Source organism: Urtica dioica, chromosome 9, assembly GCF_054948205.1.
Source record: "Urtica dioica subsp. dioica isolate 48M chromosome 9, U.dioica_male_clone48M_v1_H2, whole genome shotgun sequence".
In the NCBI taxonomy this organism is placed as follows: Eukaryota; Viridiplantae; Streptophyta; class Magnoliopsida; order Rosales; family Urticaceae; genus Urtica; species Urtica dioica.
The window spans coordinates 21,167,712-21,194,887 of record NC_142764.1 but is presented as its reverse complement, the minus strand read 5'-3'; the positions used below and the strand labels follow the sequence as shown (position 1 = coordinate 21,194,887).

Sequence of the window (27,176 nt, the reverse complement as noted above, 5' to 3'; positions counted from 1 at the left end):
TACATAAATGCCACTACATCAACTTCGTGTATTTTTTTTCCAACATTATTTTTAGTGGAAAATTCTTGCCAACATTTCTGAAATTGATATTATCATGTGTAAATCTGAGATAAACTAAGCTCCCTTTAGTGATACTACAAAACAATGAAAAAATATGCAAATCCCTGGTTCTACTGTATCTTATTCGAATATACATATAAAAGGTGTTTAGCAATGAAAGTGTGTTTGTTTTTAATTATTTAAAAAAACTAACGTGTCCAAACTTGTTCGGTAAAAATTAATATATTTTTAAATTGTAAAAAAAAAAAATTATTCTTGATGTTTACAGATTTTTTTAAATTTTATATACTCTTTGTTTACATATTAAAGTTTCATTTATAAGAAAAATTATCACGAATAATTATTTATAGTTTTCAAAAACATTATTTTTAAAAGATTTGAAACAGTTTATAGAAAAAAAAATTAAACAGTCACTATTTTAAAAATATTATAATTTAAAAAATACAAATTTTACCGAATAACAATAGAATCTGCAAACCCCACTATTTTACAAGGAGAATAAAAGGAAAATAACAATTATACCTTTCGGATTATATCAAAATTTACCTTTTGTCTTTATCTTTTCAAAATTAAATATATAATGAGTTTTTTATAATACGATTCTTAATCATTAAAAATTTGAACACCGTAAATAATTTTAAAATTTAACATTTAATCATTTTCATATTCGATAAATTTGGAATTATTGGCTGTCACGTCATATGTAGGCGCTGCAATCCATCTTAAATTAGTGAAAGAATGATATACATATATATGTCATCTCATAAATTAATTAATTTGTCTTCAATTTTTTCAAGATTTAAACTATGATTAAAGTATAAATATTTTAACAACTATGAACTAGTAAATATAGATTTGATGAGATTTTTTACAATTTCGTAATCTAGTTAAAATTTTTAAAGAACTAGAAATTTAAAACGAAATATGTAAGACATTTATATAACAAAGTGGAAGTTATATAACCCTTTTAAGAAAATTATATATTTAATTTTAAAATTTTGGCAAGACAATAAAGTAAATTTTGGCTCACTCCATAGTCCATAACAAGACAATTTTTTTTTTTAAAAAAACAAGACCGTTCAAATTAAAAATTAAAAAATAAAAACAGGACAAGCCTGGCCAGGGTATATATATTTTTATATGCCGGAGAATGAATAATGTTGCGTTATATTATATATATATAGAAGAGAGAGAGAGAGAGAAATTCAGTATATATATATATATAGAGAGAGAGAGAGAGAGCAACTTCCATTCCATCGTTCTTACAGAACTGTCACTACTCAATTGTAGAGCGATAAAAAAAGTTTCAAACTTTGAGGGTTGTAGAGCGAGAGAGAGAGAGAGAGACAATAAAGCACATTTAAAGGTCGGAGAGAGAGAGAGAGAGGGTTTTTTAGTTTAAAAACTAGACACTTTGGTGGTTGGTGACAAGGTATGAAAGTGAAGAACAAAAAGTGTTTGGAGAGATTTTGTTTTGTGAACATTATTAGGACATCATTGTAAAGATTGCTTTTTTTTTTTTTCTTTTCTTTTTAATACCCATTTAATCCATTGATTTATTTAATAATTTAGGTGGGGTTTCTTGTGGTCAGTCAGATTCTGGTCGTTGGTATAAATAATATTTGGCGAAGAAGCGTAGACCAGTTTTGTTTTGGACGAGTTGACGAACGTCAATGGTAATTCAAACTTTCACTATTTAAACATTTATTTCGTTTTTATTTTATTATTTTTGCCATTACTGTTTATCGTTTTACGCCTTGATCACTGTCGAGTGATTTTATGCTGTGTTGATGAATCTGATTTTCCTCACTTCATTTTGTCTATTTCTTAGCTGTTGTGTTTTTCAATAAAAAATAAATAAATTCTAAAAAGAAAAAAAGGGTTTGATTTTGACTATGCATTGTGTCATTTTGATGAAGAACTGTTGTACTTGTTGATGGCTAATACAATCTCAGAATCAATGTGGTGTCACTTACTCCTGAAGAACTCAGTTCCAGCTGTATATATGAATTCACATTTGTTGATTATTCTGACATTACAACAAAAATAAAAATAAAATGTTTTTTTTTTTTTCAGGGACCGCCTATAAGCATAGTGGTGGGTTCTCACGTGTGGGTCGAAGATCCGACTTCGGCGTGGATCGACGGAGTCGTCACGAGGATCGACGGGCAAGGGAAGATCAAAGTCGAAACCACGAATGGAAAAACTGTAAATAACCTCACTGTCTTCTTCGTGCCTGTGATCAACCGTCGTTTCTAGTCATTTAACTACGATGATGGAATTTTTTCGGTGGCAGGTCATCGTGAGCTCATCGGAAGCTTTCCCGAAGGACACGGAAAGCTCTCCCGGCGGAGTCGATGATATGACAAAGCTCTCGTATCTGCACGAACCCGGAGTCCTGCAAAACCTCGCTGCTCGATATGAACTCAATGAAATATACGTGAGTCGGTTAAAAAGTTAAAAAAAAAAAAAATCTGATTGGTAAATGAACATTTGGTGAATTTTAATTTTTTCAGACATACACGGGAAATATCCTGATCGCGGTGAACCCGTTCCAACGACTCCCTTATCTCTACGACACTCACATGATGGAACAGTACAAAGGAGCTCCGTTCGGGGAGCTAAGCCCTCACGTTTTTGCCGTCGGAGACTCAGCGTATAGGTGGGATATATATGTGTATATATACATATATGTGTGTGTCTGGGAACAGAATAAATTTAATGGGGTTGTTGTAATTGTGGAAAAAACAAAATAGGGCGATGATTAACGAAGGGAAGAATAATTCGATCCTGGTGAGCGGAGAGAGCGGTGCCGGCAAAACCGAGACGACGAAGATGCTGATGAGATATCTCGCGTTCTTGGGCGGTCATTCGGGTGTGGAAGGAAGAACCGTCGAGCAACAGGTTCTAGAGGTAAAGAGGTTATATTTTCCAGTGATTGATTAGTCATTTATGTCACGGTGTTTGTGGATTTGATCTTCATTTTCTGATTTGGGTATATGCACTTGATTAGTCCAACCCGGTTCTCGAAGCTTTTGGCAATGCAAAAACGGTCAGGAATAACAACTCCAGGTATGTATGTATATGGCTTAATGTGTGACGTTTTTTTTTTTTTTTTTTTTTTTGAATTTCTTTCTGTTTCTTCATCATGTCGTGGTTTCACTACTATACACAGCCGATTTGGTAAATTTGTGGAAATCCAATTCGATAAGAATGGAAGGATATCCGGGGCGGCCATTAGGACTTATCTGCTAGAGAGATCTCGTGTTTGCCAAATTTCTAATCCGGAGAGAAATTACCATTGTTTTTACCTTCTTTGCGCCGCGCCCGAGGAGGTACTCGTTTCATTAATTTTAAGCGATTTTGGTTGTGATATGGTTCAATGTATAGTAAGAAATGGATGGATTTTAAGGAACTTTTCTTGATAGCTTAATGATTTACTGCCTATTGTGCCGAAAAAAGGGAAAACAAAGAAGAAGATTTTTTTTATGGATATTATCGCTTCTTTGATTGGTTTGATTTCAAATTTGGTATCCCGCGCTTTTGCCTATTTTAATTTATTTTTCATTTATATTAAGGACTTCTTGTTCTCTTTAACTCATTCGAGCGTTTCAGAAGTGGCCGTGAATTTCCTCTTAGACATTGGCGATTCGATAGAAGAAGGCTCTTTAATACCAGATTTCACTTTCATTTCCTCATTAACTTTGCAGGATATCGAGAAATACAAGCTAGGAAACCCTAAATCATTCCATTACTTAAACCAATCGAGTTGTTACGAGCTGGACGGTGTCGACGACGCGCAGGAATATCTCGCGACTCGGAGAGCGATGGAGATTATTGGAATCAGCCAAGAAGAACAGGTTCATCTCGGCTTCAATGCCGATTTTTTTTTTATTATTATTATAATTTTGTTGTTACGGTCTAATCATATTTGTGAAAATTCATACAGGAGTCGATATTCAGAGTGGTAGCTGCGATTCTTCACCTCGGCAATATCAATTTCGCCAAAGGGGAAGAAATAGATTCCTCGGTCATCAAGGATGCGGAATCGAGGTTTCATCTCGATATGACCGCGGACCTTCTTAGGTATATATACAGAGAAATATATAAACCTTTTTTTTTCACTTCTTCCATATACATATCTGATTCTGTTCTCGTATCAATTGTGATACATTCATAAGATGCGATGTCGAGAGCTTCGAAGAGGCGCTGATCAAACGTGTAATGGTGACACCCGAAGAAGTTATCACGAAAACTCTTGACCCCGATAACGCAATTGCCAGCCGGGATGCTTTGGCTAAGACAATATACTCTCGATTATTTGATTGGTGCGTGTCGATCTCGTTTAATCAATGATTTTTATTTTTATTTATTTTTGTTTCTTTCCTCTTTTTATTTGTTTATTTATTTTGAATTGAGATCTTAATGTACTCATTGCTTACAGGCTCGTGGATAAAATCAACACTTCGATCGGGCAAGACGCAAACTCGAAGTCGACGATCGGAGTTCTCGATATATATGGATTTGAAAGCTTTAAGTGCAATAGGTATGTGTGATTGGATTTCATTTTCTGCTTATTTCCATTTTTTTTTTATAATTAAGTCTATGTTCTTGTACAACAGTTTTGAGCAATTCTGCATCAACTTCACCAACGAAAAGCTACAACAACATTTCAACCAGGTTAGTGTTTTTATTTAATTTTTTGCTTCTTGTTCAAGTGAGCCTAGTTTATGGTTCCGTGATGAACTTTAGAAGGGTGACTCTTTTGTGGGCACAGCACGTGTTTAAAACGGAGCAGGACGAGTATTCAAAAGAGGAGATAGATTGGAGCTATATCGAGTTTGTTGATAACCAAGATGTGTTGGACTTAATCGAAAAGGTTTTTTTTTTTTTTTTTCCTCTTTCTCTCGCTATTCGACTCTTTCGGATTTTGGATTTTGGTTTCTATAAACTATTTGTGGCAATCTGACTAAATACCCTGTTTTCTTTTAACAAAGCTCAGTATATTTCTGAATGTTTTTTGTATGATCTAATTACGATAATCTAATGTCTTACAGAAACCTGGAGGAATAATTGCACTTCTAGATGAAGCTTGGTAATTGCTATATTTATTTCTCGTTAATCTATATACATGGATTCATATAATCTGTCTCATTTTTTTTTAGAACAAGTCTCAGTTTTTGAAATTATTTAGGATATTTAATAATATAAATAAGCTGATTGCATATTACTTTTTGTTACAGCATGTTTCCAAAATCCAACCACGAAACTTTTGCACAGAAGTTGTATCAGACATTAAAGAATGAGAAGCGTTTCATCAAACCGAAGCTTTCTCAGACCGATTTCACTATTTCGCACTATGCAGGGGAGGTAAAAATTCTCATACTTTAGTCACTAGTTGAAATAAAACAAAGTGATTTTATTTCGTGTCTAAGTCTCTTTATGTCTTTGAAAAGGTAACTTATCAAGCCAATCAGTTTCTAGACAAGAACAAAGACTATGTCGTTGCTGAACATCAAGGTCTGTTGACTGCCTCGAAGTGCTCTTTTGTGCGCGGTCTGCTTCCTGAAACTCAAGACGAGTCGTCAAAGTCGTCCAAATTCTCTTCTATCGGATCGGGGTTTAAGGTTAGTGCGTTCATAATCTGTTTTGGTCTTTATTGAAATTGATTTGTGGCATGAAACATAGAAGTTAATTAGTAATTTTTATTTATTTATTTATGAATTCACAGCTACAACTACAGTCTTTAATGGAGACTCTGAGTGCAACAGAACCGCATTACATCAGATGCGTGAAGCCGAATCACGCCCTGAAGCCTGCCATATTTGAAAATTCAAATATCATCGAGCAATTGCGATGTGGTGTAAGTACATTTTGGTCGTCATTATTTTCATTTATTTATATAAAATATCACAAAATATGCAATAATATCTTATGTTCATTTTTTTTAATTTAGGGTGTTCTTGAGGCAATCAGGATTAGCTGTGCCGGTTATCCTACCCGACGCACATTCGGCGATTTTATAAACCGTTTTGCTGTTCTGGCCACAGAAGTTTTAGAAGAAAAGTAAGAATTTTTTTTTTTTTTTAGGTAATGTAAACATAAGTGTAGTCTGAATATCACTTTATTGGGTATATTGATAGAGACACCTGACAAAGTGTTTTTTTCTATCTCGTAACAGTTGTGACGATAAGGCTGCGTGCTTGATGATTCTCGATAAGAAGGGATTAAAAGGATATCAGGTTACTTTCTTGTGTACTTAAAATATGATTGTTGAACTGTACTTTCTTTGTCTTTGTCATTGCCTTCTTGTCTTACTTACCAAAGAGCATCGACAGATTGGGAAGACGAAAGTTTTCCTGCGAGCGGGTCAGATGGCCGAACTGGATGCTCGGAGGACAGAAGTTCTTGGGAACGCCGCAACTACGATTCAACGCCAAATCCGTACTTTCATTGCTCGTAAAGAGTTCGTCACGCTGCGTAACGCTGCGATCCAGCTTCAATCCCATTGGCGAGGTACTTTTTATTTTTATTTTTTATAATTATTATACTGAATTGCACCGGTTACAGGATCAGCTTAGTATCTTTATTTTTATTTTTTTGTAATTAGGTAAAATGGCCTGCGAAGTTTATAAACGTTTGAGAGAGGAAGCTGCGGCGTTGAAGATCCAGAAAAATTTCAAGCGATGCGTTGCAGTGAAGATCTACAAGGCATTACGGGAATCTGCAATAGTGTTGCAGGCAGGTATAAGGGCAATGGCTGCACGGAACGAATTCAGATTCCGTAAGCAAACTAAAGCTGCCATCAGTATTCAGGTACGGTCATTGTGGTTTTTTTATTTTTTATTTTTATATATATACATTTTATCAGTAATTTGTGTAACGGGTTTGTTTTTCTAAGGGTATTTTTTTTTTTAATCTGTTGTTATTGGTATTTAGGCGCGATGGCGTTGCCACCGAGGTTATACAAACTATAAGAGTCTGCAAAAGGCTGCAATAGTTTCTCAGTCTGGCTGGAGATGCAGAGTTGCTAGGAGAGAGCTCAGAAAACTCAAAATGGCATGTTCTTTTAAATCTTTTTCTTTCTTATCTCAATCATAGAAGAAAGTCCAGGAATAACACTTTTTTATATGAAGGCTGCAAGAGAAACCGGTGCTCTTAAAGAAGCAAAGGATAAATTGGAAAAGCGTGTGGAGGAGCTTACATGGCGTTTACAATTGGAAAAACGGCTGAGGGTCATATTTTTATCTCTCGTCTTTTATTTATAGATTTAATCTTTTTTCTAATATTTTACTGTTATATATCTTATTGAAATTGCCAGTTTTTATATAAAATTATATAAACGGTTTCTAGCTCAATTTCAACAATCAAAGCAAATGAATCGTGGATCGTTATTTCTTTAGCACTTTCTAAGCTTACTTCTCTTGCTATCTATCTGTTTTAGACTGATCTCGAGGAGGCAAAAGCTCGAGAAATTGCAAAATTGGAGGATGTTGTGTGTGCGTTGAAATCAGAAATGAAACAAGCAAACTTATCGTTCATTAAAAAACTAGAGGCAGCTAAAAAGGCCGCGGAAGAAGCATCTGCTGTAGTTAAGGAGACTCGAGTCATAATACAGGATACGGCAAAGGTTAATTACTTGACCGCCGAAATCGAGAAGTTGAAGGTACTTGGTCTATTTTTTTTATATATATATATATTTTTTGGTTTGATTGACTATATTACAGTTGATTGATTCTTCCGAAACAAACACAAAAAGCTTACATTCGTCAGATGATTGATTACTCTCTTACTTGTGTAGGCTTTGCTAGAATCGGAAACACGAAGAGCTGAGGTGGGAAACCAACTTTATTACGCGGAGCGGGTCAAGAGTGAAGGCTTGGCTAAGAATCTTGTAGCTGCAGAGAAGAAAAATGATGATCTTCAAAATTCAGTGCAGAGGTTTGGAATAAAAATAAAAAGGAACTTTGCGTAAAAGATTACTTGATGGAATTCGCTAAAATGTCACATTTGTTTCTTTGCAGGCTTGAAGAGAAGCTATCTGTGGTGGAATCGGAGAAAGAAGCAGCCCGGGCACAAGCTATGGCCATCTCGCCAATGCCATTATATTCCACCCCGAAGAAAACATTTCTCCGGGTCAGTGTTTGAAACCTTTGTGTTCGATGCTTTTGGGGTTTGTTGAATTTCACTCGTCTGATCATTTTTTTTTTTTTTTTTTTTTTTTTATGTTTTACATATACCAGACGGCTTCAGAGAATGGCCGTGTTTACAATGGACTGATGAGGAATGCTTCTGTAAGATAATTTTTTCAGGGTTTTGCATATTCCATAATGATCCTATTCATTAATCGATATAAAAGAAAGCCGGGTATCGCTCTTTTAATCGTCTTTGGATTGTCACAGGATTCCATGATGAGTCCCGAGTCCGAAGCTGATGAAAAACTACAGAGATCTCTAAACGAGAAGCAGCAGGTAAAATTAACAAACTATACCAGAGTTTTTATTTATTTTTTTTATTATTTTCTTCTTCGTCTTCTGTGCTGTAAAGTTGATTTATTTATTTACTTAAACGCAGGCGAACCAAAGCCTCCTCTTGAAATGTATTTCTGAAGACTTAGGGTTCCGTGAAGGCAAGCCCGTGGCGGCTTGTCTTATATACAGATGCCTTTTGCAATGGAAGTCGTTCGAGGTTGAAAGGACCGGTCTTTTCGACCATATCATTCAAACTATAGGAGAAGCAATAGAGGTATTATTGTTATCATGAATATTCTCAATCTTTGTGTAATATTTACCCTGGCGTGTGTGCTTTTTTTTTTTTTGTTTTTCTGAAGACCCAGGATAGCAGCGATATGCTCTCTTACTGGTTGTCGAATACATCCACGTTGCTCTTGCTCCTTCAACGCACTCTGAAGTCAAACGGCAACGCGGCTGCAAGTTTGACCACTCCACAGCGCCGGAGAATTCCGACTTCTCTGTTCGGAAGGATGTCCCAAGTAAGAAATCAACCATTCATTTATTGGTAATTATGATCCGGTCGTTAGTATTCAAACCATAGGTTATGTTTAGAATCCGGATTTTACGGTAAAAAAAAAATGAAAATTTGAAGGAAAATGTGAGGGGAAATTGAAGTTTTCTTTGGAAGTCAAGGAAATCTTGACGAAAGAGAATGGGACATAGTCTCATTGTCACATGAGAAAACCAAAATTAGTGCAAATATGGCTATAGATTATAAAAAAATCCCAATTTTATTCATACATTTCCCTCAAATCATCCTCAATATGTTAGTCATCGTTGGAATGCTTTTTTAATCCGGAACCAAAATATATTGTAGGGACTTAGAACATCGCCACAGAGTTCGGGGCTGTCGTTCCTGAGCGGTCGTCTACTCAGTGGAACGGAGGAAGTGAGAGGAGTTGTTGATGCCAAATACCCAGTTCTGCTCTTCAAACAGCAACTCACCGCCTTCCTCGAGAAGATTTACGGGTTGCTCAGAGACAACTTGAAGAAAGAGATCTCCCCTGTTCTCGGCTTATGCATACAGGTCAGCCAAGCCTCTCAACTCTTTTATTTATTCGGGTCAAATTTCGTGCACTAATCACTAGTACTATTGGGTGAAATTCGGTTCGGTGTTCAACGCTTTTTTTTAATCTATTCGGGTTAAATTTCGTGCACTAATTACTAGCACTATTGGGTGAAATTCGGTTCAGTGTTCAAGAGGCCAGCCAATCCCTTTGTACTCTCTTTTATTTTTTTCGTAATCTTATTATATATAATACGAGTAGTTTCTTTAGAAGGAATAATAAAAACATAATAATAAAAAAAATGTGAAGGCACCGAGAACTACTCGCTCTGTCTCGGCAAAGGGGCGATTGCAGGCTAATTCTGCGGCTCAGAGAGCTTTGGTTGCTCACTGGCCGAGTATTGTCGATACTTTGGATAAGCACTTAAAGACCATGCGACTCAATTGCGTAAGTAAAATGAGAATAAAAATACATATTTATTATGTTTGTATACCGAAAAACAAGAAATCATACCTGGTGTCATGATTGTTCCAGGTACCTGCTTTCCTGGTCCGCAAAGTGTTCGTTCAGATTTTCTCGTTCATCAATGTTCAGCTGTTTAACAGGTAATAGAAAGTATTCCGAATCCATTCTTTGCTTCTACAAAAGAACAATAGTATATTTTTTTTGTATTATTATTTAGTTATTACTGTTTTTTCTTTTGTAGCCTTCTACTGCGGCGAGAATGTTGCTCGTTCAGTAACGGCGAGTACGTCAAATCGGGGCTGGCTGAGCTGGAAAATTGGTGTCACAATGCCACCGAGGATGTAAGTCAATTTCATATCTTTCAAAATTATTTATTACCTTTTTTTTTCTAATGCGAGTGTGATAATTGTGAAATGTACTTGGCTTGATCTTCAGTTTTCGGGCGCGGCTGCGGAGGAACTTAGGCATATCAAGCAGGCCGTCGGCTTCCTGGTTCGATCATTTTCCTGAATATCAACATTTCTTGTGATTTTGTTTTTCTAATGTTTTCAAAATATCGAATATTGAATCAGGTCATTCATCAAAAGCCCAAAAAGTCACTTAAAGAGATAACAAATGATCTTTGTCCGGTGAGCAACCACTCTCTCTTGATCTCAATCTCAATATCGAACTCGAATTTTGAGCTCATTTATCTAATAATCTGGCTGCTTTCTCAGGCTCTCAGCGTACAGCAATTGTATAGGATCAGTACAATGTACTGGGACGACAAGTACGGTACACACAGCGTATCTTCTGATGTAAGTCATCAATATGGTATTTCCGATTTCAATTCATTAACTGCAAAAAAGAAAAATGATAAAAAAAAAAAAAACAAATACATTACATTACATTTCAGGTTATTTCAAGCATGAGAGTCATGATGAACGAAGGCTCGAATAACGCCATAAGCACTTCTTTCTTGCTCGATGACGACTCTAGGTAATTGATAAATATACAAATAAAATGACGATAAAAAAATGATACGTATATTGATTTTCCAATATTATCTGTTATTTCGCAGCATCCCGTTTTCTGTGGACGACGTTTCGAGGTCTATGAACCAGATCGGAGTCGTTGAAGTTGTTCCCGTGCCAGCTCTGATCCGCGAGAACCCGGAATTCGAATTCCTGTTACAGCCCTCAAGTTCTTAGATATGGCATTATATATCAAATAATAATATATGCATTATGTTAAAGAGTTAAAAAGGAGAATTTAGGTAGTTTTAGACACACAGATACACCACACACAGGCACAGTCAGTTGGGGCTTCATTGCTGAAAGGAATTAAATTCAATTCATCGCTGAATTTGGGGTTTTGTTCCTTTTTGGCTTTTGTTGCAACAATCTGATGGGTATTTCAAGTACAGTTGGCCGCGTTTTATTGGCTGATATCAACTGTTTTGTTAAGACAGTTAATTTGAATGGGATTATGATAATTTCGACAGTGCAGTGAGTTGGCAATTTTGTTGTTTAAGTGAGAAAAGCACCCGCTGAACTTTGTGGGGGTGCAAATATAATCATTTAATTATTAGTTTATTTTTTTTAGCATTATGTTAATGTAAATGTTTGAGTAATGAGAAATTTAAGGTTACGCATGATAGTTTATTTATTTACTTTTTTTTTTAAATAAACGGATTTTCCAAAATCCATCAATACAGGAAAATAACATCTTAGTACATGGAACACCAAGACTTAAGTCGAAGCGAATCTAACACTAAAATCCGATAAAAGTATGTTATGTGCATACTTCCGACAACGGGAAGAATTACAAGCACCAATAGAGCACACAAGAAGCTCGTTCAAAAATTCAAAGATTGGTGGTGGAAAAATCTAACCAACCTTGATCCGATGGCCACGAAGAAGATGGCTCTTCAACCTGTATAGATCAAAACCTAACATTAATCCACTACGGGTAAGGAGACTACGGTTAATCCGGCTCCAAAACAAGTCAGAAAAACCAAAGCACAACAATAAAAATAAAGGTTCACTACAATACCAGCATGAACTAAAACTAAGAAATTAAAACACAAATCTAAACTAATATTGTCTTCGTCATGCTCAAATAAAAAGCTCTCAAAGAAATCCCACCCCTCAAGGACCGCGACAGAGGCATCCTCGCCGAGGAGGAACCGAACCACCGGGACGACAAGGCCGGGGGCGAACTGAGCCATGGACCCCCGATGGACAGATTCTGCCTTCTCCGGTGGAGCATGATGAAGAACACGGCTGCTGCAAGAATTTCGGCGAGGAAGAACACGACCGACGAAGCACTGGGAACGCTAAGGAAACCCATGAAGGCGGGATGGGAGAGAGCTTATTCCGAAGACAACAGAAGACAGAGCAGCTTCCCCTCCAAGTCGGAGCCGATCAAGTCGTCGGCATCCTCCCAGGAGGGGAGCGGCAAAGGAGAAGATGGTCACTGGGTTTCTTAGAGAGAGAAAGTAGATCTGGGGTTACTTAGTTACCCATGATAGTTATATATTGAAATTTTTTATAAACAAGGTATCAATTAATATCCTCATTATGCTTTTAGTTCATTTTGATAAAAATCTTCTAAAGTATCAATATTTAAGTCCAAATCTTCTATAAATAGAGTTTTCCACTGATAAAAAGTTTAAAACTCTAAAATTCTGTATGCAGTATAAATGTTACACCAGATATTTAATCATTATTATAATTTAATTCATTCATAATTCTTAATTAAAAGTACATATATTGATTAATCCAAGTTTAATCAATATCTTTTTAACTGTTTGGAATTTTGTTTATAATCCAAATTAATTTCGTCAATATCACTTTAATTAAACCAATAATTAAAAAAAAATTATAGATCACAAACCAAATTAATTCAATTTGTAATATGTAACTTTCATATTCATGTTTTTTTAGTAGTGTATCATTTATTCCCTAAAAATGTTGTATTATCTATGTAATGAAATTTATTAATTTTCACTTTTATTCATTACATTTTTTTGTTTTTAAATGATTTATTACGTATTTATATCAAGGTTTCAAATGCCATTTTCGATGTCGTTTCGTGCATCCTTATATACGGAAAATCGACATGCCGATAGAAAATCGAACGAAAAAAATGTGAAAAAGGGCTTTGCCTTTTTAAATGCCATTTTTCATGAAAAATCAAGATGCCGATGGAAAATCGAACGAAAATAATGTTGTATAATATATGAAACATATGATTCATATATACATATACATACATATATATATATATATATAGCAAATTTTAAACTAGGAAAATATGTAATATTTTAACTGTAATGATATGTATATAATTAATACGTATTTAAATGTATTTATGCTAATTTTTGTTTAGGGTTCAATATTTAAAATAACGCGTACAAGTTTAATTGAAAAAAAAGGCCGGATTCATGGTTCACTTGTTTGGTTTACATAGTTTTATATAAAAAAAAAAAATTATCAATTTATTTTATGCTTATGATGATTCAATAAAAATAACATGAATCCCTTTTATGTTGCTTCAACTCAATGTTGAAAGCCAAAGAGAAAATTAAAAAAAAAAAGTAAAGAGCAAATGAATATTAAAAATAGAGTAATGCTATTTGGCACGATCCACGATTTTAAACTATCCACTCAGCATTTAACACGTGGATGTTTAATGCTTTTGGGTGGGGACGTGACAACCCTTGAGTGGGTCGTTAAAATTCGTGACCCGTGCCATAAATCATTACTTTAAAAAATAACATACGAATGAGCTATCAATGCTTTAAAATTGCTTTCTTTTTTTGCTCTGAATGCTTTAATTATTTCTGTAAAGTTCCCAAATTACCAATTCTTTAGACTTTGACAACATAATTTTTACCAAACTTCCACGCAACAAATCACCATTCTCTCTCTCTTACACACACAGACCCATTCTCTCCGTCTGGTACACACATACCTATTTTTTCCAGCTTTAGTCATTTTTCTTACTAAAAAGTCGCAAAGAATCTGGCATTTTTCAGATTTGGGTTTAATGTGACTGTCTTTTCGGCCCCGACGTCAAAACGTCAAATGATAGTCTCCCATTCTTCTTCTTCCTCAGTTTTTTCCTCATTTTTTAAATATAATTTGAAACAACACGATTTTCGTCCGACACTGAAAATCGCTGACTGTTCATCGGATTTTAGCGAAAATTAAGGACGAAAGGAAAAACTCGTGTTTATCGGCCGCTCACCCTCCGACAGCGGTTTCGCCGATATTTAGAACCTTGATTTATACTATAAGTTACACATAATTGATAAATAAAATACAATTATATTTTAATATATCTAATTAGACATTAAAAATAACTAATAAAATTAAGACAGTTAATATAAAAATATTTTAAATTAAAAAGACTGATAAAAAAACATATTATTAAAATAGTCTCTTTAGTATAAGATATAGTGTAATACCATTGGAGCAACATAAAATATTTGGTATAAAAGTTACATTAAATTTAATGTAAAAATTACATTAAATTTGGTGTATGCATTGAAGATGCTCTAACTATTTATATAAGCCGAAACTGTGAATCGAGTATCTTTGATGGTAATTGTGAATATATCAGCTTCAAGTTATGTCATTTCTCATATCTTGTTATCATTTTTTTTATTGTTTGACCATATGTGTGGTGACGTGTCAAGAATCTACGAGTTGTGTAGAAATTGACGGCTGAGATCGTCTCTGATGCTTAAGTCTACAAATCAGAGTCAACCTCAGTTAGTTAGCGGGTCTTGTCAATTAGTTAGTACTATTCAGAGAGAAAAGTGAGGATTGGGAAAGAAACATTGAGTGAAGAGTGAGTCGTCTGTGAGGGAGGGAAATTATTTCTCAGGGAAACAGGAGCGATTGTCATTGATTGGTGTTTGATTCTCACCGGTCTGAAGTATGTTGTAAAGACGGTGGAGAAAGATTGAAAGAGCAGTGTTTGATCTTGATTATACACTCGAACTACCTTCATTGAGGAGTTCGCGGGGACTAGACTTTCAGGCTGAACCTCGTCAACAAATTCGTGTGTTCGTGTGTGGATTTGACTGTGATTTCAGGAGATTTAGGTTTTAAAATCTCTACAGTGGTATCAGAGCTTCGTAGTGTCGGTCGTGAATTCACAGTTTCTTTATTCTTGATCCTCGGAAATTCTTCACCCTTGCGGAATCAGAAGAATCGAATCGCCTCGCAGAGCGTACCAGCGATCAAGATAGGAGCGACGACCCTCCAACACAAAGCACCAACACCAATTCATCGCAATAGAGCAATCTAGGTTTCACGCGTGGAATCCATCACCGGCGATGAGAATTGACGTCGAGAAATTCGACGGCACCGGCGACTTTCACATATGGCGTCGAAAGATCTCTGCTCTACTCGCCCAACAGTGATTGCTGAGGGTCATCTCCGACCCTGTGCCATGGCCTGAAGGCATCCCTCAGGATCAGAGAAAATAAATGTCTGAAACCGCCATGGGCACAATAATCTTTCATCTTTCGGATTCGATAATCTGTCTGATTGACAAGGAAGACACACCGGCGAAAGTGTGGAAGAAACTTGAGGAGATGTTTCAATCTCGCTCACTCTCCAACAAAATCTACCTGAAGGAGAGGCTCTTTGGGTTCAAGATGGACCAAGCAAAGTCGTTGGAAGCCAATTTGGACGAGTTCTTGAAAATGACGATCGAGCTTGCAAACTCAGCGATGAGAATAAGGTGATTATCATTCTCAATTCCCTTCCAGAGACATACAGGGAGATGAAATCGGCAATCAAGTACGGGAGGTCAACGATCACCCTAGATGAAGTCATATCTGCGCTCAAATCCAAAGACTTGGAAATCAGAGCAGACAAGAAGACCTCCGGTGATGGCGAAAACCATATGGCTCGTGGCAAACAGCAGCGCAAGAACACCGATGGAAGCAACTCGAAGCCCAAGAATCACGGCAAAGCACCTGCAAAGACCAACAACCAGAGTCCCAACCCCAACGCCGACAAGAAGTGCTTCTACTGCAACAAGATGGGTCACATCAAGAAGGATTGTTACTCATGGATTAAGAAGAACATCAAAAAGCACCTGCAAAAGCGAGGGAGGGCTCGGGTTTCAGGACTTGGAATATTTCAACCAAGCCCTTGTCGCGAAGAGTGCATGGCGTCTTCTTCGCAGGCCGGGCAGCCTCTTCGAGCAAGTGATGCGTGAGAGCTACTACCCGGATGGGGACCTTCTTGGAGCCACTTGCTCCTCGACCGGGTCTAGTCTTTAGCGCGGTCTTGTTTGGGGAAAGAGATTATCGCCGCGGGGTCGAGGTGGAAAGTTGGAGATGGAGAGTCAGTGTTCATCTTAAAGGATAAATGGATTCCTCGGCCTAATAGCTTCTCCCTTATCAACCCTCCGTTCATCCCCGACGACATGCGAGTGGCGGAACTCAAGAACAATGACGGTGGGTGGAATGAAGCCTTGATCCGAGATATGTTTGTTCGGGAAGATGCGGAGACTATTCTCGCCATCCCTACGAGTAGAGTCGGGGCGGCCGATGCTATTAGGTGGCACTTCTCCATGGCCGATGCGAATATTCGGTGAGAAGTGGGTATTGGCGTGCGTGTTTGACTTCGAAGATGGCTAGCTCGTCGACCCCCTCGGCCTCTTCGAAGTGGTGGAACACTCTTTGGAAGCCCTCGATTCCCCCGAAGGTCAAACTCTTTGTGTGGAGGGTGTGCAAAGGGTGGATCCCGGTGAATTCACTGCTTCGTGGACGCATGATTACCGACGATGACCGCTGCCCTTTGTGTCGTGGTGGACCGGAAATGGTTTCTCATGCCATTTGGGGGTGTCGATGGGCCCGCAAGGGTTGGAAACTCACTAGCTTCAGGAGCATGCTTAAAGATTCTCAAGGGGAGGACGCCATTATCATCTTCTCCAAAGTTATGGAGTCCGTTGAGGTTAGTCATCTTGAATTCTTTATCGTCTTGGCTTGGGATATTTGGAACCATAGGAATAAAAGTCTCTCCGGCAACGTCAAGTGGACCCCCAGTTCGCTTGTGGAATGGTCCGGGGGTTTCCTTGAGGCTTTTCGTGCGGCGAACAAGGTGATGTCTCCCAAGGGCAGCCAAGTCAAGATCACGGCGTCGCCGCCGCCGCTGAGACCCGGTGTAGTGGTTGTCAATGTGAATGCGGCCATCGACTCTAGGGGCGGCCGATTTGGGACCGGGTGTGTGCTTCGGGATCACCGGGGAGTGGTTTTGGCTTCGGAGGTGTCGGCTAAGTCTCATGGGCGCCTTGAGCCGTCGCTCGCGGAGGATTCGGCCATTCTCCGGGGTCTTAGTTTTGCGAGAGACTCGGGATGTAGAAGGGTGGTTGTCCATTCCGATTGTCTCCAAGTGTTTAACGCGATCAAGATCGGAGTCATTCCTACGACGGAACTCGGTACCATTTTGGAGGATATCAAGGTGAGTTTATATGCTTTTCATGAGTTTTCCTTTTTGTTTATTCCTCGCTCTTGTAATGGTGTTGCCCATAACTTGGTTAAGTATGCTCTTCTTATTAACTTGGAGGGTCGTTGGTCGGGGCTTGTCCCGCCATGTGCCGTCCGGGAAGTTCTTAAAGATACCCCATTGATGTAACCACGGTTTTCCTCCGTCATACGTGAGAGTAAAAAAAAAAAAAAAAACAACAACTCGCGATTTGTATTCCCCGCTACTTGTTAGCCATATTGTACATCCCGGGATATGCACAAAACTTTTTATATACATATACTTTGTTTAATATGCAAACATATCTTCTTTTAATTTTAAGTTGTAAAAAACTATAATTACACTTCAAGATTATGCAAAAGTCATTCAATTTCTACTGCTAATATTGCAAATTATTTTTTAATTATGAAGAGAATTAAGATTGTAATTCGCAACAAGATAATATATGATTTTTTTGTCGAATTAATTTGTTCGTAAACATTGAGAAAGTAATTGTTGAAATGCTAGGCACGGATTCAATGATAATAGATGATTTTCGTTATACATGATCAAGAAGTTCTCTATATTTAATCTAATGATATATTTTGAGATTTTTTGTTTTTTTTTTTATTATAGAAATTGAATTTATGTATGTTCATAACTTCATATTGGACTATTAACTGTTTTTTCATCGGCCACACTCGACGTGAATTTATGGTTCCAAACCTGACCGCGCAGCAGCTGTAATAGATTTTATCTGCATAAAAATGCATCCCTCTAAAAATTGTATGATAGAAAAGACTTCTGAAAGTGTTTTATTTATTTATTTTTAAAACACATTAGAATCATTCATTATTATCAAAATACTTGTATTCAATTTCGATGCTCATTTAGTCCCACCCAAGTACAACGCCCTATCCAAATATTTGAATATATATATATATATATATATATATATATATATATATATATATATATATATATATAAGGGATTATTCCTATTCTATGACTTGTACCAAGATTTTGGACCAAAATCTACTAAACCCAAATAAATCCTAAACTATGACTACCTATTTTCACTAAATACAAAAATACCCTTACTTTTAATAATATTTGATTTTCTTTTCGTTTTGGGTTCAGCTCTCTTCCACTCTCTCTTTTCGTTTTTCAGTTCGTCATCTTTGTTTGGGTTCATCTTTGTTTTTTCAATTTGTCTTTTTAGTTTAGGGTTAGAGATTTTCATGAAAAAAATCTGATCATATTCAAAGTGTTTAAGTCGTTAAATTTCTGTGGTTTTTGAAGTTAAAAAAACAAAGAAAAAACGATTCTCAGGATTCTGGAAAATTTTGAAAAGTTTCTGAAAATTTCTGGGTTTTCGTTGAAGATTTATTGACATTGATGTCAATAAATATTCATTTTTATTGACATTAATGTAAATAAATCTTCAACGAAAACCCATAAATTTTCAGAAACTTTTCAAAATTATCCAGAATCAAATCTTCAACGAAAATCCAGAAACGTTGAAGATTTATTGACATTAATGTCAATAAATATGCATTTTTATTGACATTAATGTCAATAAATCTTCAACGTTTCTGGGTTTTCGTTGAAGATTTATCTTCAACGATTCTGGAAAATTCCTTTGAAGATTAATTGACATTGATGTCAATAAATATGCATTTTAACATCAACGTCAATAAATCTTCAACGAAAACCCAGAAATTAAATTTTTCAAAATTATCCAGAATCCCGAGAATCGTTTTTTCTTTGTTTTTTAACTTTAAAAACCACTGAAATTCTACGCGGAATCCATGGCGGGCTGTTCCGGCAGACACTTCGAGGTCGCCGCCGCCGGGATTGCCATGGGCTGCTCTCCGGCGGCCATGACCGTCGTTCCCAGGAGCTTCATCGTCGGAGATTCCCAGGGCTGCTCTCCGGGTTTTTGTAATGATGTTTGTTTTCATAATATAAACTAAATAATTGTTTTTGTTTTATTAATTAACTAATAAAAATAAACTAAATATGAAGGATAAATATGTAATTACTTATTTCATTAAGTCATAGTTTATGATTTATTTGGGTTTAATAGATTTTGGTCCAAAATCATGGTACAAGTAATAGAATAGGAATAATCCCTATATATAATACTTCCAAAGTTTAGTCGCTCTCATGTCTCACTCTCACCAATCCATTGGGCCTACTTGATCCATCAGCAGTTGTAGCTTTTCTTCTACTGATACCATATGTATACAAAATTAATTTAAGCAAGCAAATGGCTCTCATGTTTACTACGATCTTCACTTGCAATTTTTTTTTCCAATTTTTTTTTTTAAAAAGGACATGTCTAATTAACATTACCTCCAAAAAAAATATGCATAATTAGCACTTTATTTATAGCCATTGCTAAATTTAGCATTGGCAAAATAATCTACTCTATTAAACATTGCTAAAGAAAGAACTATTCAAATAACTCTGGAAGGGACTAATACACCCTTAAAATAATAACTCAAAAAGTGTTATAAAATTCTCTACAAGAAATATCACAATGAAGTTTTTCTATAAAAAAAAAAAAAAAAACTATTTATGTAACAATGAAGTATTATAAAAACTAATGCGAAGATGATTTTTATATAATACGACTAATAACACTAAATTTGGTTTCTGTACTGAACATGTAAAATATAGCGCAATAGTAGTCAAATTTTATCAAATTTATCTTACCAAATACTATATCATACTATTTCTTTTCTTTTTTAATTGCAAAATGAAGGGAAACATACAGATGGTAAAGTGCGGCCACCCATAGGCAATAACGTGCCGAACCTTTTTTTTTTTTTTTTTTGATAAAATAACGTGCCGAACCTAAGCATATATGATATGGATAGGATTCACACGTCACTATGGCTCGGACAACCTACCCAAAAACCCTAATCCAGACAGACACGTGTCAATCTCTCGGTCCCCTCGGTTTCACTTTTCCCTACACTTACCTCCTATCACCGGTCACTTTCTCTCTCTCTGTCTCTCTCGTCTCTATTAACAGAAACTCTCGAACGCCATTCTTTTCCTCCGAAAGACCTGTAAATAAGCTTTTTTTTTTCATTCGCGTCTGTTTCGATACACGAATCTCATCGGAAACCTCAATCTTCCCCTGCGAGATCGAACTCTCCGGCGAGATTCTCCGGCTGAACACGGCGATCATGCTCTGCTACCCTTCTCGGTAAGACAGTCTGTGAAAACCTGTTTCCTTTACGTCGGAAAATGCTAGATCGATTCGTTGTTGGTCATCCTCGATCCAAAACCTGGTTCCATAGAAGAAAAAAAGGACTCGCTTATTCGCTGATTTAGGAATCCATTTCAGCGGAGCCGCTGTGATTATTCTTCTCTGCAGACTCGCTTCTTTTTTAAGCTTTTTCACTCTCCCAACACGGCTTATAGGTTGATCGCATAGTCCGTACAGTTAGGGTTAGGTTTTTCTTCCTTGCTCGGTTGAGTAATCTGTAAATATAAAAACACCTACATACACCAAGCTCTTTTGTACATACGAAGGCTTTAGGATAACACTAGAGTAGAAAAAGAGAGCGAATTCTCTGATCGTTGACCGTGACCAAAGGTGTTGGACCATATTAGGTTTGTTCATCGCTCCAAAAGTGGCTAGCTAGTATAATAAAATTAAGATGAATCTACGAGCCGTCTCCGATGAGGAATCATCATCATCGTCGTCATCATCATCATCATCATCATCGAGTCACGTCCCGGCGGAGATCGACTGGCAAATGCTGGACAAGTCGAAGTTCTTCTTCCTCGGCGCGGCTCTGTTCTCGGGCGTCTCCGCAGCTCTGTACCCGGCGGTGGTGCTCAAGACGAGGCAGCAAGTAGCCGAATCCCGATGCCCGTGCGTCAAGACCGCGGTCTCATTGGTCCGACACGAAGGCCTGCGAGCGCTGTACAGAGGGTTCGGAACCTCCCTGATGGGAACGATCCCGGCCCGGGCCCTGTACATGGCGGCCCTCGAGGTCACCAAGAGCCACGTGGGTTGCCTCACCGTCCGGCTCGGCCTCGCCGAGCCCACCGCGGCCGCCGCCGCCAACGCCGCCGCCGGCCTCAGCGCCGCCGTGGCCGCCCAGCTCGTGTGGACCCCCGTGGACGTGGTCAGCCAGAGGCTCATGGTCCAAAGCTCGATGCCGTCGGGGTCGGGGTCGGGGTCGTACCGGAACGGGGTCGACGCGTTCCGGAAGATTCTGAGGGCCGACGGGGTTCGCGGGCTCTACAGGGGATTCGGGATCTCGATCCTGACGTACGCGCCGTCGAACGCGGTGTGGTGGGCCTCGTATTCGGTGGCCCAGCGGGCCGTGTGGGGCGGGATCGGGATGGAATCTCGGCCGGATTCGAGGACGGTGATGGGGGTTCAGGGGGTCAGTGCCGCGGTGGCCGGAGGGGTTTCGGCGCTGATAACGATGCCGCTGGACACGATAAAGACGCGGCTTCAGGTTTTGGAAGCGGGGGACGAGAACGGTGGGCGCAGGAGCGCGGTGCCTACGGTGGGGCAGACTGTACGGAATCTGGTGAGGGAGGGAGGGTGGTCCGCGTGCTACCGCGGCCTCGGCCCGAGGTGGGCTTCCATGTCCATGTCCGCCACCACCATGATCACCACCTACGAGTTCCTCAAACGCTTGTCCGCCAAGAACAACCACGACCAGGTTTTGACGTAGCAACACACTTTTAGGTTACAACCAACACTAGGAAGAAAGAAACTTTGGGGGTTTTTTTTTTTTTTTTTTTTTTTTTGTTTCTCTCTCGCTTCTTTGTCTAAAAAATCCCTTTTGAGTTGTCTGTTTTTATTTTTTTATTTTTTTTTTCTTTTAGTTCGTTGCAATCTAAGTTCGTTGCTGGTCCCTTTTTTGTTACATATATAAAAAGCAGTTTGTTCATTTCGCTCTGTGAATGAAGGAAGACCAATTCTATCCGTTGAAGAGCTCTTTTAATTTTGGATTCACGTATGTTTGGATTTTGGCGGCAATTGGGCTTTTTAAGTCATTTGTCAACAAGTGGAAGTCAATGTATTGGGTTTCCTTCCCAACTTCAAGAATTAAAGGAGTATCATCAGCAGAAGAAAAAAAAAATTTAATTGGGGTATTGGAATCTGTGACTAAAGTTCATTGGCCAAATGTTTTTTTTTATGTCAAACTCAAACCCAGATAGGCTCATCTTCGTTTTCGCCGCCATTTTTGTACTCGTTCTCCACTTCGCACCAACAGTACTCATTTCTGTGCCAGAAATTAACATTTTAATTGGCTGAAAAACCAATGTATTCCTTTTAGAAATTTGGAGCCACGTGATTATCCAAAGATGGATGAGCAGAATACGATGCAATGCGAATGATACATTTACATGAAGTTAATTGTCCAAAAAGGATCTCTAAAAAAGAAACGATTAGTCCCACTCACAAATTCACAATTGATATTTTATATTTTACAATCCTTACAAGAAAAGTGGGATCCCCTGATTCTTATCCAACATACAACTCAAAAGTAATCAATTGATTTGTTTTCATTGCAAGTCATCACGAAAGTAATGAACAAATCAGAGATATATTTAAACACTTACAGTTACAACAAGGGTTCTGTGACTGATAGATAATAAAATAAAAAAAAGCCACCACTCTCTGAGAAATTCTTCTAATGACAATAATAAAAACAAACAAGCTAGCAATAAGGAGGAGAACTAAAAATGGGGCTTGGTTTCCCCCTGAGAAACAATGTACAAGGTACAACAACAGCAAGACAATTCACAAGTTTGAACTCTAACAAGTAAAAACTAAAAAAACAAAGACGGAAATTACAAGGCCGCCCCCGGCGGGTATTTTTTTTTTTTTTTTTTCAGGGGCGGGATCTCTTATTGGTGGTGCAGGAAGGGCACTTGTAGTGCTTGATGTGCTCGGCTCTGGCGGGAGTGATCTTGACGCACTTGCCGTGGAACCACCTCTCGCAAACGTCGCAGCATATCCAAAACTCGTCGGAGGCGTAATTCTCTCCGCAAGCACCGCACAGAGTCTCCCCGTGCTCATCCTCTTCCTCCTCTTCCTCTTCTGCCTCTTCCTCTCCCGCCGCCTCCGCCTCTGCCTCTGCCTCTTCTCCCTCCAACGCCGCACCCAACGGCTTTCCCTGAGATTCCGACCCCTTTGGCTGACAAAGACAAAGATATACAGTAAAAGGTTCCGTCAAATTCTGACCCTTTTCACCAGTTATTTGATGGGTGGGCTATTATGTCGATTATAAGTCCATAAACTTTTCGCAAAAATAAAAAATAAAAAAAGTAGGTAAATAACCAATTAAAACGTTTGGAATTGCTATATAGTCAACGTTTCGTAAATTTTAAGTAAATAGCCATAAAGATGACGTGGATTTATCAGTGATTATTTATCTAAGATTTACGTCTGTTAATATATGAAAATGGTTATTTGCCTAAAATTAACAAAACGTTGGTTATTTAGCAATGTCAAACTGTAAAGTAAATGTGGCTATTTACCTAATGGACCCAAAAAAGAATCAGGGGACCATGAGGTTCTGACTGTTTTCGCCACTTATGTGATTGTAAAGCGTGTCTACAAGTTGAGAGGTCCGGGATAACTTCGTCAAAGAGTTTAATTTTTTTCAAGGGAAAAAATAAAGACTACACTATTGCTACAGATACGACCTGGTCTCTTTTAAACAAAAATTTGTTTAGGGTTCAAAAAAGCCACAAGTAGTTCAAGACCAAAGAGAAGAAAAAATAAATTCTGACCATTTTTATAAGTTATTTGATTGTAAACAAGTTTTCTATTTGTTTAGGAGAATTTGATGACCATTTTGCAATAAAATTTAATTCTAAGAGAAGAATTAAAAAAAAAAAAAAAGAAAAAAAAAAAAAAGAGTTGTTTATCTTATTGGAAAGATAGATGAAAGAAAAGCCATCGTCTTATTACAAACCTTGGTGTTCGGCTTCGATCTCGTGCTACCGTTATTCGCCGACGACGGCTTTTCCTTCACCGGCTTCTTCGCGACGCCGGTCACGACTTCGAATATCGTCGGAACGTCGTTTATCAAATTGAATAGCCGCTTCCTGTGCCGTCAACAACAATGCAGTGAGAGAAGTATTAACTTAAAAAAAAAAATGAAACTTGAAAGAAAATCTAGGGTTTTTTTTTTACCTGTCGGGCTTGTCAAAGCCGAATCTGGATCCGAAATAAAAAGCGACGGAGAGAAGCCAGGCGTCGCTGTGGACGGCGACGAGGGAGAGCCAGTCCTTCTCTTGCATTCCGTCGCGAGCAAAGTTGATTCCCAGCGCCGGCTCCGGAAGCTCCGGCGGAACCTCCTCCGCCGGCAAGTTCACTTCCCATTGCTCGCTCGGAAACCCGTACAGGCACAGATTCTCCTTCTCTATATACATACAACAATACTTTATTCGTATTCTCTTTTAGTCACAAACAAACCCGTCTGTGAATACCGACATTCGAACTAGATACGGCCGTTATATAGGACATCTAATGCCGAGCTGTTCAAAACAGGTCTAGCAGTAACTAGCAAGAGACAACCAGATATACAAATTTTAATAATTAATAATTAATTGGAAGAAGCCAAGGTCAGAAATACAATAATGATATCAATAGTTTATGATATTAATCAGTCAAGAACATATTAATTGTAAATTTACTCTTTACTGTTTTTATGTTTTTTTTTTAATTAAATGTCTGACCATGGAAAGAGTGAACTCTGAAACTTTAAGCCCAACTGGGTTTATAACTGAAATCACATGGACATTCAATGAGCCTCTGAAGATAGATAAGATAAATAAATAAATAAATAAGATTACCAGGATCGCATTGCTGGTAGAATTCTTCAACATCTGCAACAAAAAAAAAGGAATTATATTTTACTGATTCAGAAAAAAATAAATTGAACTTTTAATGTGAAGTAATTATACGAAGCATCTGTTAAAGGCTTATGGTCCAAAAGACTCACTTTGGTTTGGCCCAAGGAATATTATCTTACAATATATATCATAAAATAAGAAACAGAACACGCTTTACTCTTTCGAAGAAAATTAAAAAAGAAATAAATAAACTTAAAGAATAAGTCTTTGACGCCGTAGAAAACCACACCAGAATTCACAAACTCTATGCAATGCTCTCTCAAAATTGAGCAAACAAGAAAAGCAAATTTAATGCTTAAATGAGTGCATAGCAAGAGTAGCGAATACAAACAAGCGAAGAAACAGAATGCAAATACAAAGAATAAAAAAATAAAATTGAATAACAACGAAAACCTAGTTTATCCAAAAACGACAGCAAAAAAGCTCAAAACCCACAAAGTTTCGAGGTTTTTGCTTCTGTGGGTTTGAAGAACAAAGTAAAACACAGAGAGAGAGAGAGAATTATAAACCTGTAGTGAGAGCTTTAATCAAGCCAGCTCTACGACCCTTGAAATCCCTGAAAACCTCTTCGACTGTCCGAGGATTATAGTGAACCCCTCCTTCCATTCTCTTTTCTCTTCTTCCTCTTCTTCAGCTCTCTCTCTCTCTCTTCGGGGAAGAGAAAAGAATGCTCGGGTATCAAGTCAACACTATAAAACGGAAAACAATAGAGAAAAGGTTGAGAGAGAGAGAGAGACCGAGAGAGAATTTTGTTTGCTATTATATTATTTATTAATTAAGAAAATTAGAAAGCCCTCTCTGTGTATGTGTGTGCGTGTGAGAGCCAGAAAACGGTTTAAGGTTTTTTTTTTTTAGTTTAGGTTTGTGAGAGGATAAAGGGAGATAATATGGAGTATTAAAAGGGGTAGTTTTGGGAATTCAAAGGCACGGTATTTAAGGAGATTTGAATCTTTCTTGTTTGGTGCTTGTGTAAACTTGTTGTGTCTTGTGTTCGACCGTGACTTGATGGGCTTTTCAACCCTATTTTCATCGAAACTCCAAAACTGAAAGTCCATTACTCCTGATTTTTTTTTGCCTCTACACGAAAATGTAATAACAAAGATTTAAGTGGGGTGATAATTCGGATTACGTGTCGCTTTCGTGTCGTGTCTAATTCTTTTTTATGTATTTTTTGACAGATTCAGACACGACCCATTTATTAATCGTGTTTAGGAGCAAAACTCAAACACGACCCACTATTTTTTTGTCAAACCTAAACCCAACCCACTAAGACCCATTTATTAATCGTGTCTCAATGGACCATGTAACCCACGAACCCACTTAGACTCACAGACCCACAGACCCATTTAGACCACTAAACTCATTTGAACACGCAAATCGGTTTAGGCCCTTAGACATGTTTACTTCAAAATATTGAAATTCTCTAAATCAAATTAAATAACAAATTAGTCAGAATAAGTAATTAATAAAAAATACTCCATATAATCAACTAAACCTCCAACATAATATTTTTACTACAAAAGAGAAGTTCAAACACAATACATTGGGTTATTATGGGTCTTTATTGTGTTTACCCATTAACAACTCATTTAATATTCGTGTCTAATTGGATCTCAATGGGTTGTCGTGTTCGTGTCGTGTTCACTCGTTATTTAATCGTGTTAATCGTATTCGACACGGATGGACCCAGATCCATTTTAGATCGACCCAAACCCATTTACACCGTGTCGTGTCTCGTGTACGGCCCC

The 27,176-nt window shown here is 37.6% G+C and overlaps 3 protein-coding genes across 3 annotated transcripts; 2 read left to right on the top strand and 1 right to left on the bottom strand.

The window, feature by feature from the left end:
* The first annotated feature begins 1,251 nt into the window (after positions 1-1,251).
* LOC149385725 (myosin-17-like) lies at positions 1,252-11,678 on the top strand. Its single transcript, XM_089625707.1, has 40 exons — positions 1,252-1,492; positions 1,633-1,736; positions 2,137-2,268; positions 2,357-2,500; positions 2,577-2,722; positions 2,817-2,973; positions 3,074-3,132; positions 3,236-3,395; positions 3,771-3,920; positions 4,010-4,146; positions 4,242-4,388; positions 4,505-4,606; positions 4,683-4,740; positions 4,838-4,939; positions 5,118-5,155; positions 5,304-5,430; positions 5,517-5,687; positions 5,792-5,923; positions 6,017-6,126; positions 6,242-6,302; positions 6,399-6,576; positions 6,671-6,876; positions 7,000-7,119; positions 7,197-7,295; positions 7,505-7,726; positions 7,862-8,001; positions 8,085-8,196; positions 8,304-8,354; positions 8,463-8,531; positions 8,635-8,805; positions 8,891-9,052; positions 9,391-9,600; positions 9,890-10,027; positions 10,115-10,185; positions 10,287-10,386; positions 10,481-10,537; positions 10,618-10,674; positions 10,762-10,842; positions 10,941-11,023; positions 11,106-11,678. The coding sequence occupies exons 2-40, from the start codon at positions 1,734-1,736 to the stop codon at positions 11,233-11,235; spliced, it is 4,593 nt and encodes a 1,530-aa protein (XP_089481833.1). The 5' UTR covers positions 1,252-1,492; positions 1,633-1,733; the 3' UTR covers positions 11,236-11,678.
* An 8,872-nt stretch (positions 11,679-20,550) lies between these two features.
* Positions 20,551-22,448, top strand: LOC149385724 (Mitochondrial substrate carrier family protein). Its single transcript, XM_089625887.1, has 2 exons — positions 20,551-20,737; positions 21,148-22,448. The coding sequence occupies exon 2, from the start codon at positions 21,195-21,197 to the stop codon at positions 22,227-22,229; it is 1,035 nt and encodes a 344-aa protein (XP_089482013.1). The 5' UTR covers positions 20,551-20,737; positions 21,148-21,194; the 3' UTR covers positions 22,230-22,448.
* A 637-nt stretch (positions 22,449-23,085) lies between these two features.
* On the bottom strand, positions 23,086-26,228 carry LOC149385723 (PHD finger protein ALFIN-LIKE 5-like). Its single transcript, XM_089625889.1, has 5 exons — positions 25,938-26,228; positions 25,369-25,401; positions 24,707-24,935; positions 24,486-24,618; positions 23,086-23,702 (listed from the first exon to the last, which is right to left on the bottom strand). Exons 1-5 carry the CDS (start codon positions 26,032-26,034, stop codon positions 23,397-23,399), a joined length of 798 nt encoding a protein of 265 aa, XP_089482015.1. The 5' UTR covers positions 26,035-26,228; the 3' UTR covers positions 23,086-23,396.
* Positions 26,229-27,176: the final 948 nt, after the last annotated feature.

Coding starts and splice junctions, on each gene's coding strand:
- LOC149385723 (XM_089625889.1), bottom strand. CDS start 26,034: ATGGAAGGAGGGGTTCACTATAATCCTCGGACAGTCGAAGAGGTTTTC. Junction 25,402..25,937: donor GATTAAAGCTCTCACTACAG/GTTTATAATTCT, acceptor TTTTTGTTGCAG/ATGTTGAAGAATTCTACCAG. Junction 23,703..24,485: donor GATCGAAGCCGAACACCAAG/GTTTGTAATAAG, acceptor TGTCTTTGTCAG/CCAAAGGGGTCGGAATCTCA.
- LOC149385724 (XM_089625887.1), top strand. CDS start 21,195: ATGAATCTACGAGCCGTCTCCGATGAGGAATCATCATCATCGTCGTCA.
- LOC149385725 (XM_089625707.1), top strand. Junction 4,147..4,241: donor ATGACCGCGGACCTTCTTAG/GTATATATACAG, acceptor TACATTCATAAG/ATGCGATGTCGAGAGCTTCG. Junction 10,675..10,761: donor TAACAAATGATCTTTGTCCG/GTGAGCAACCAC, acceptor CTGCTTTCTCAG/GCTCTCAGCGTACAGCAATT.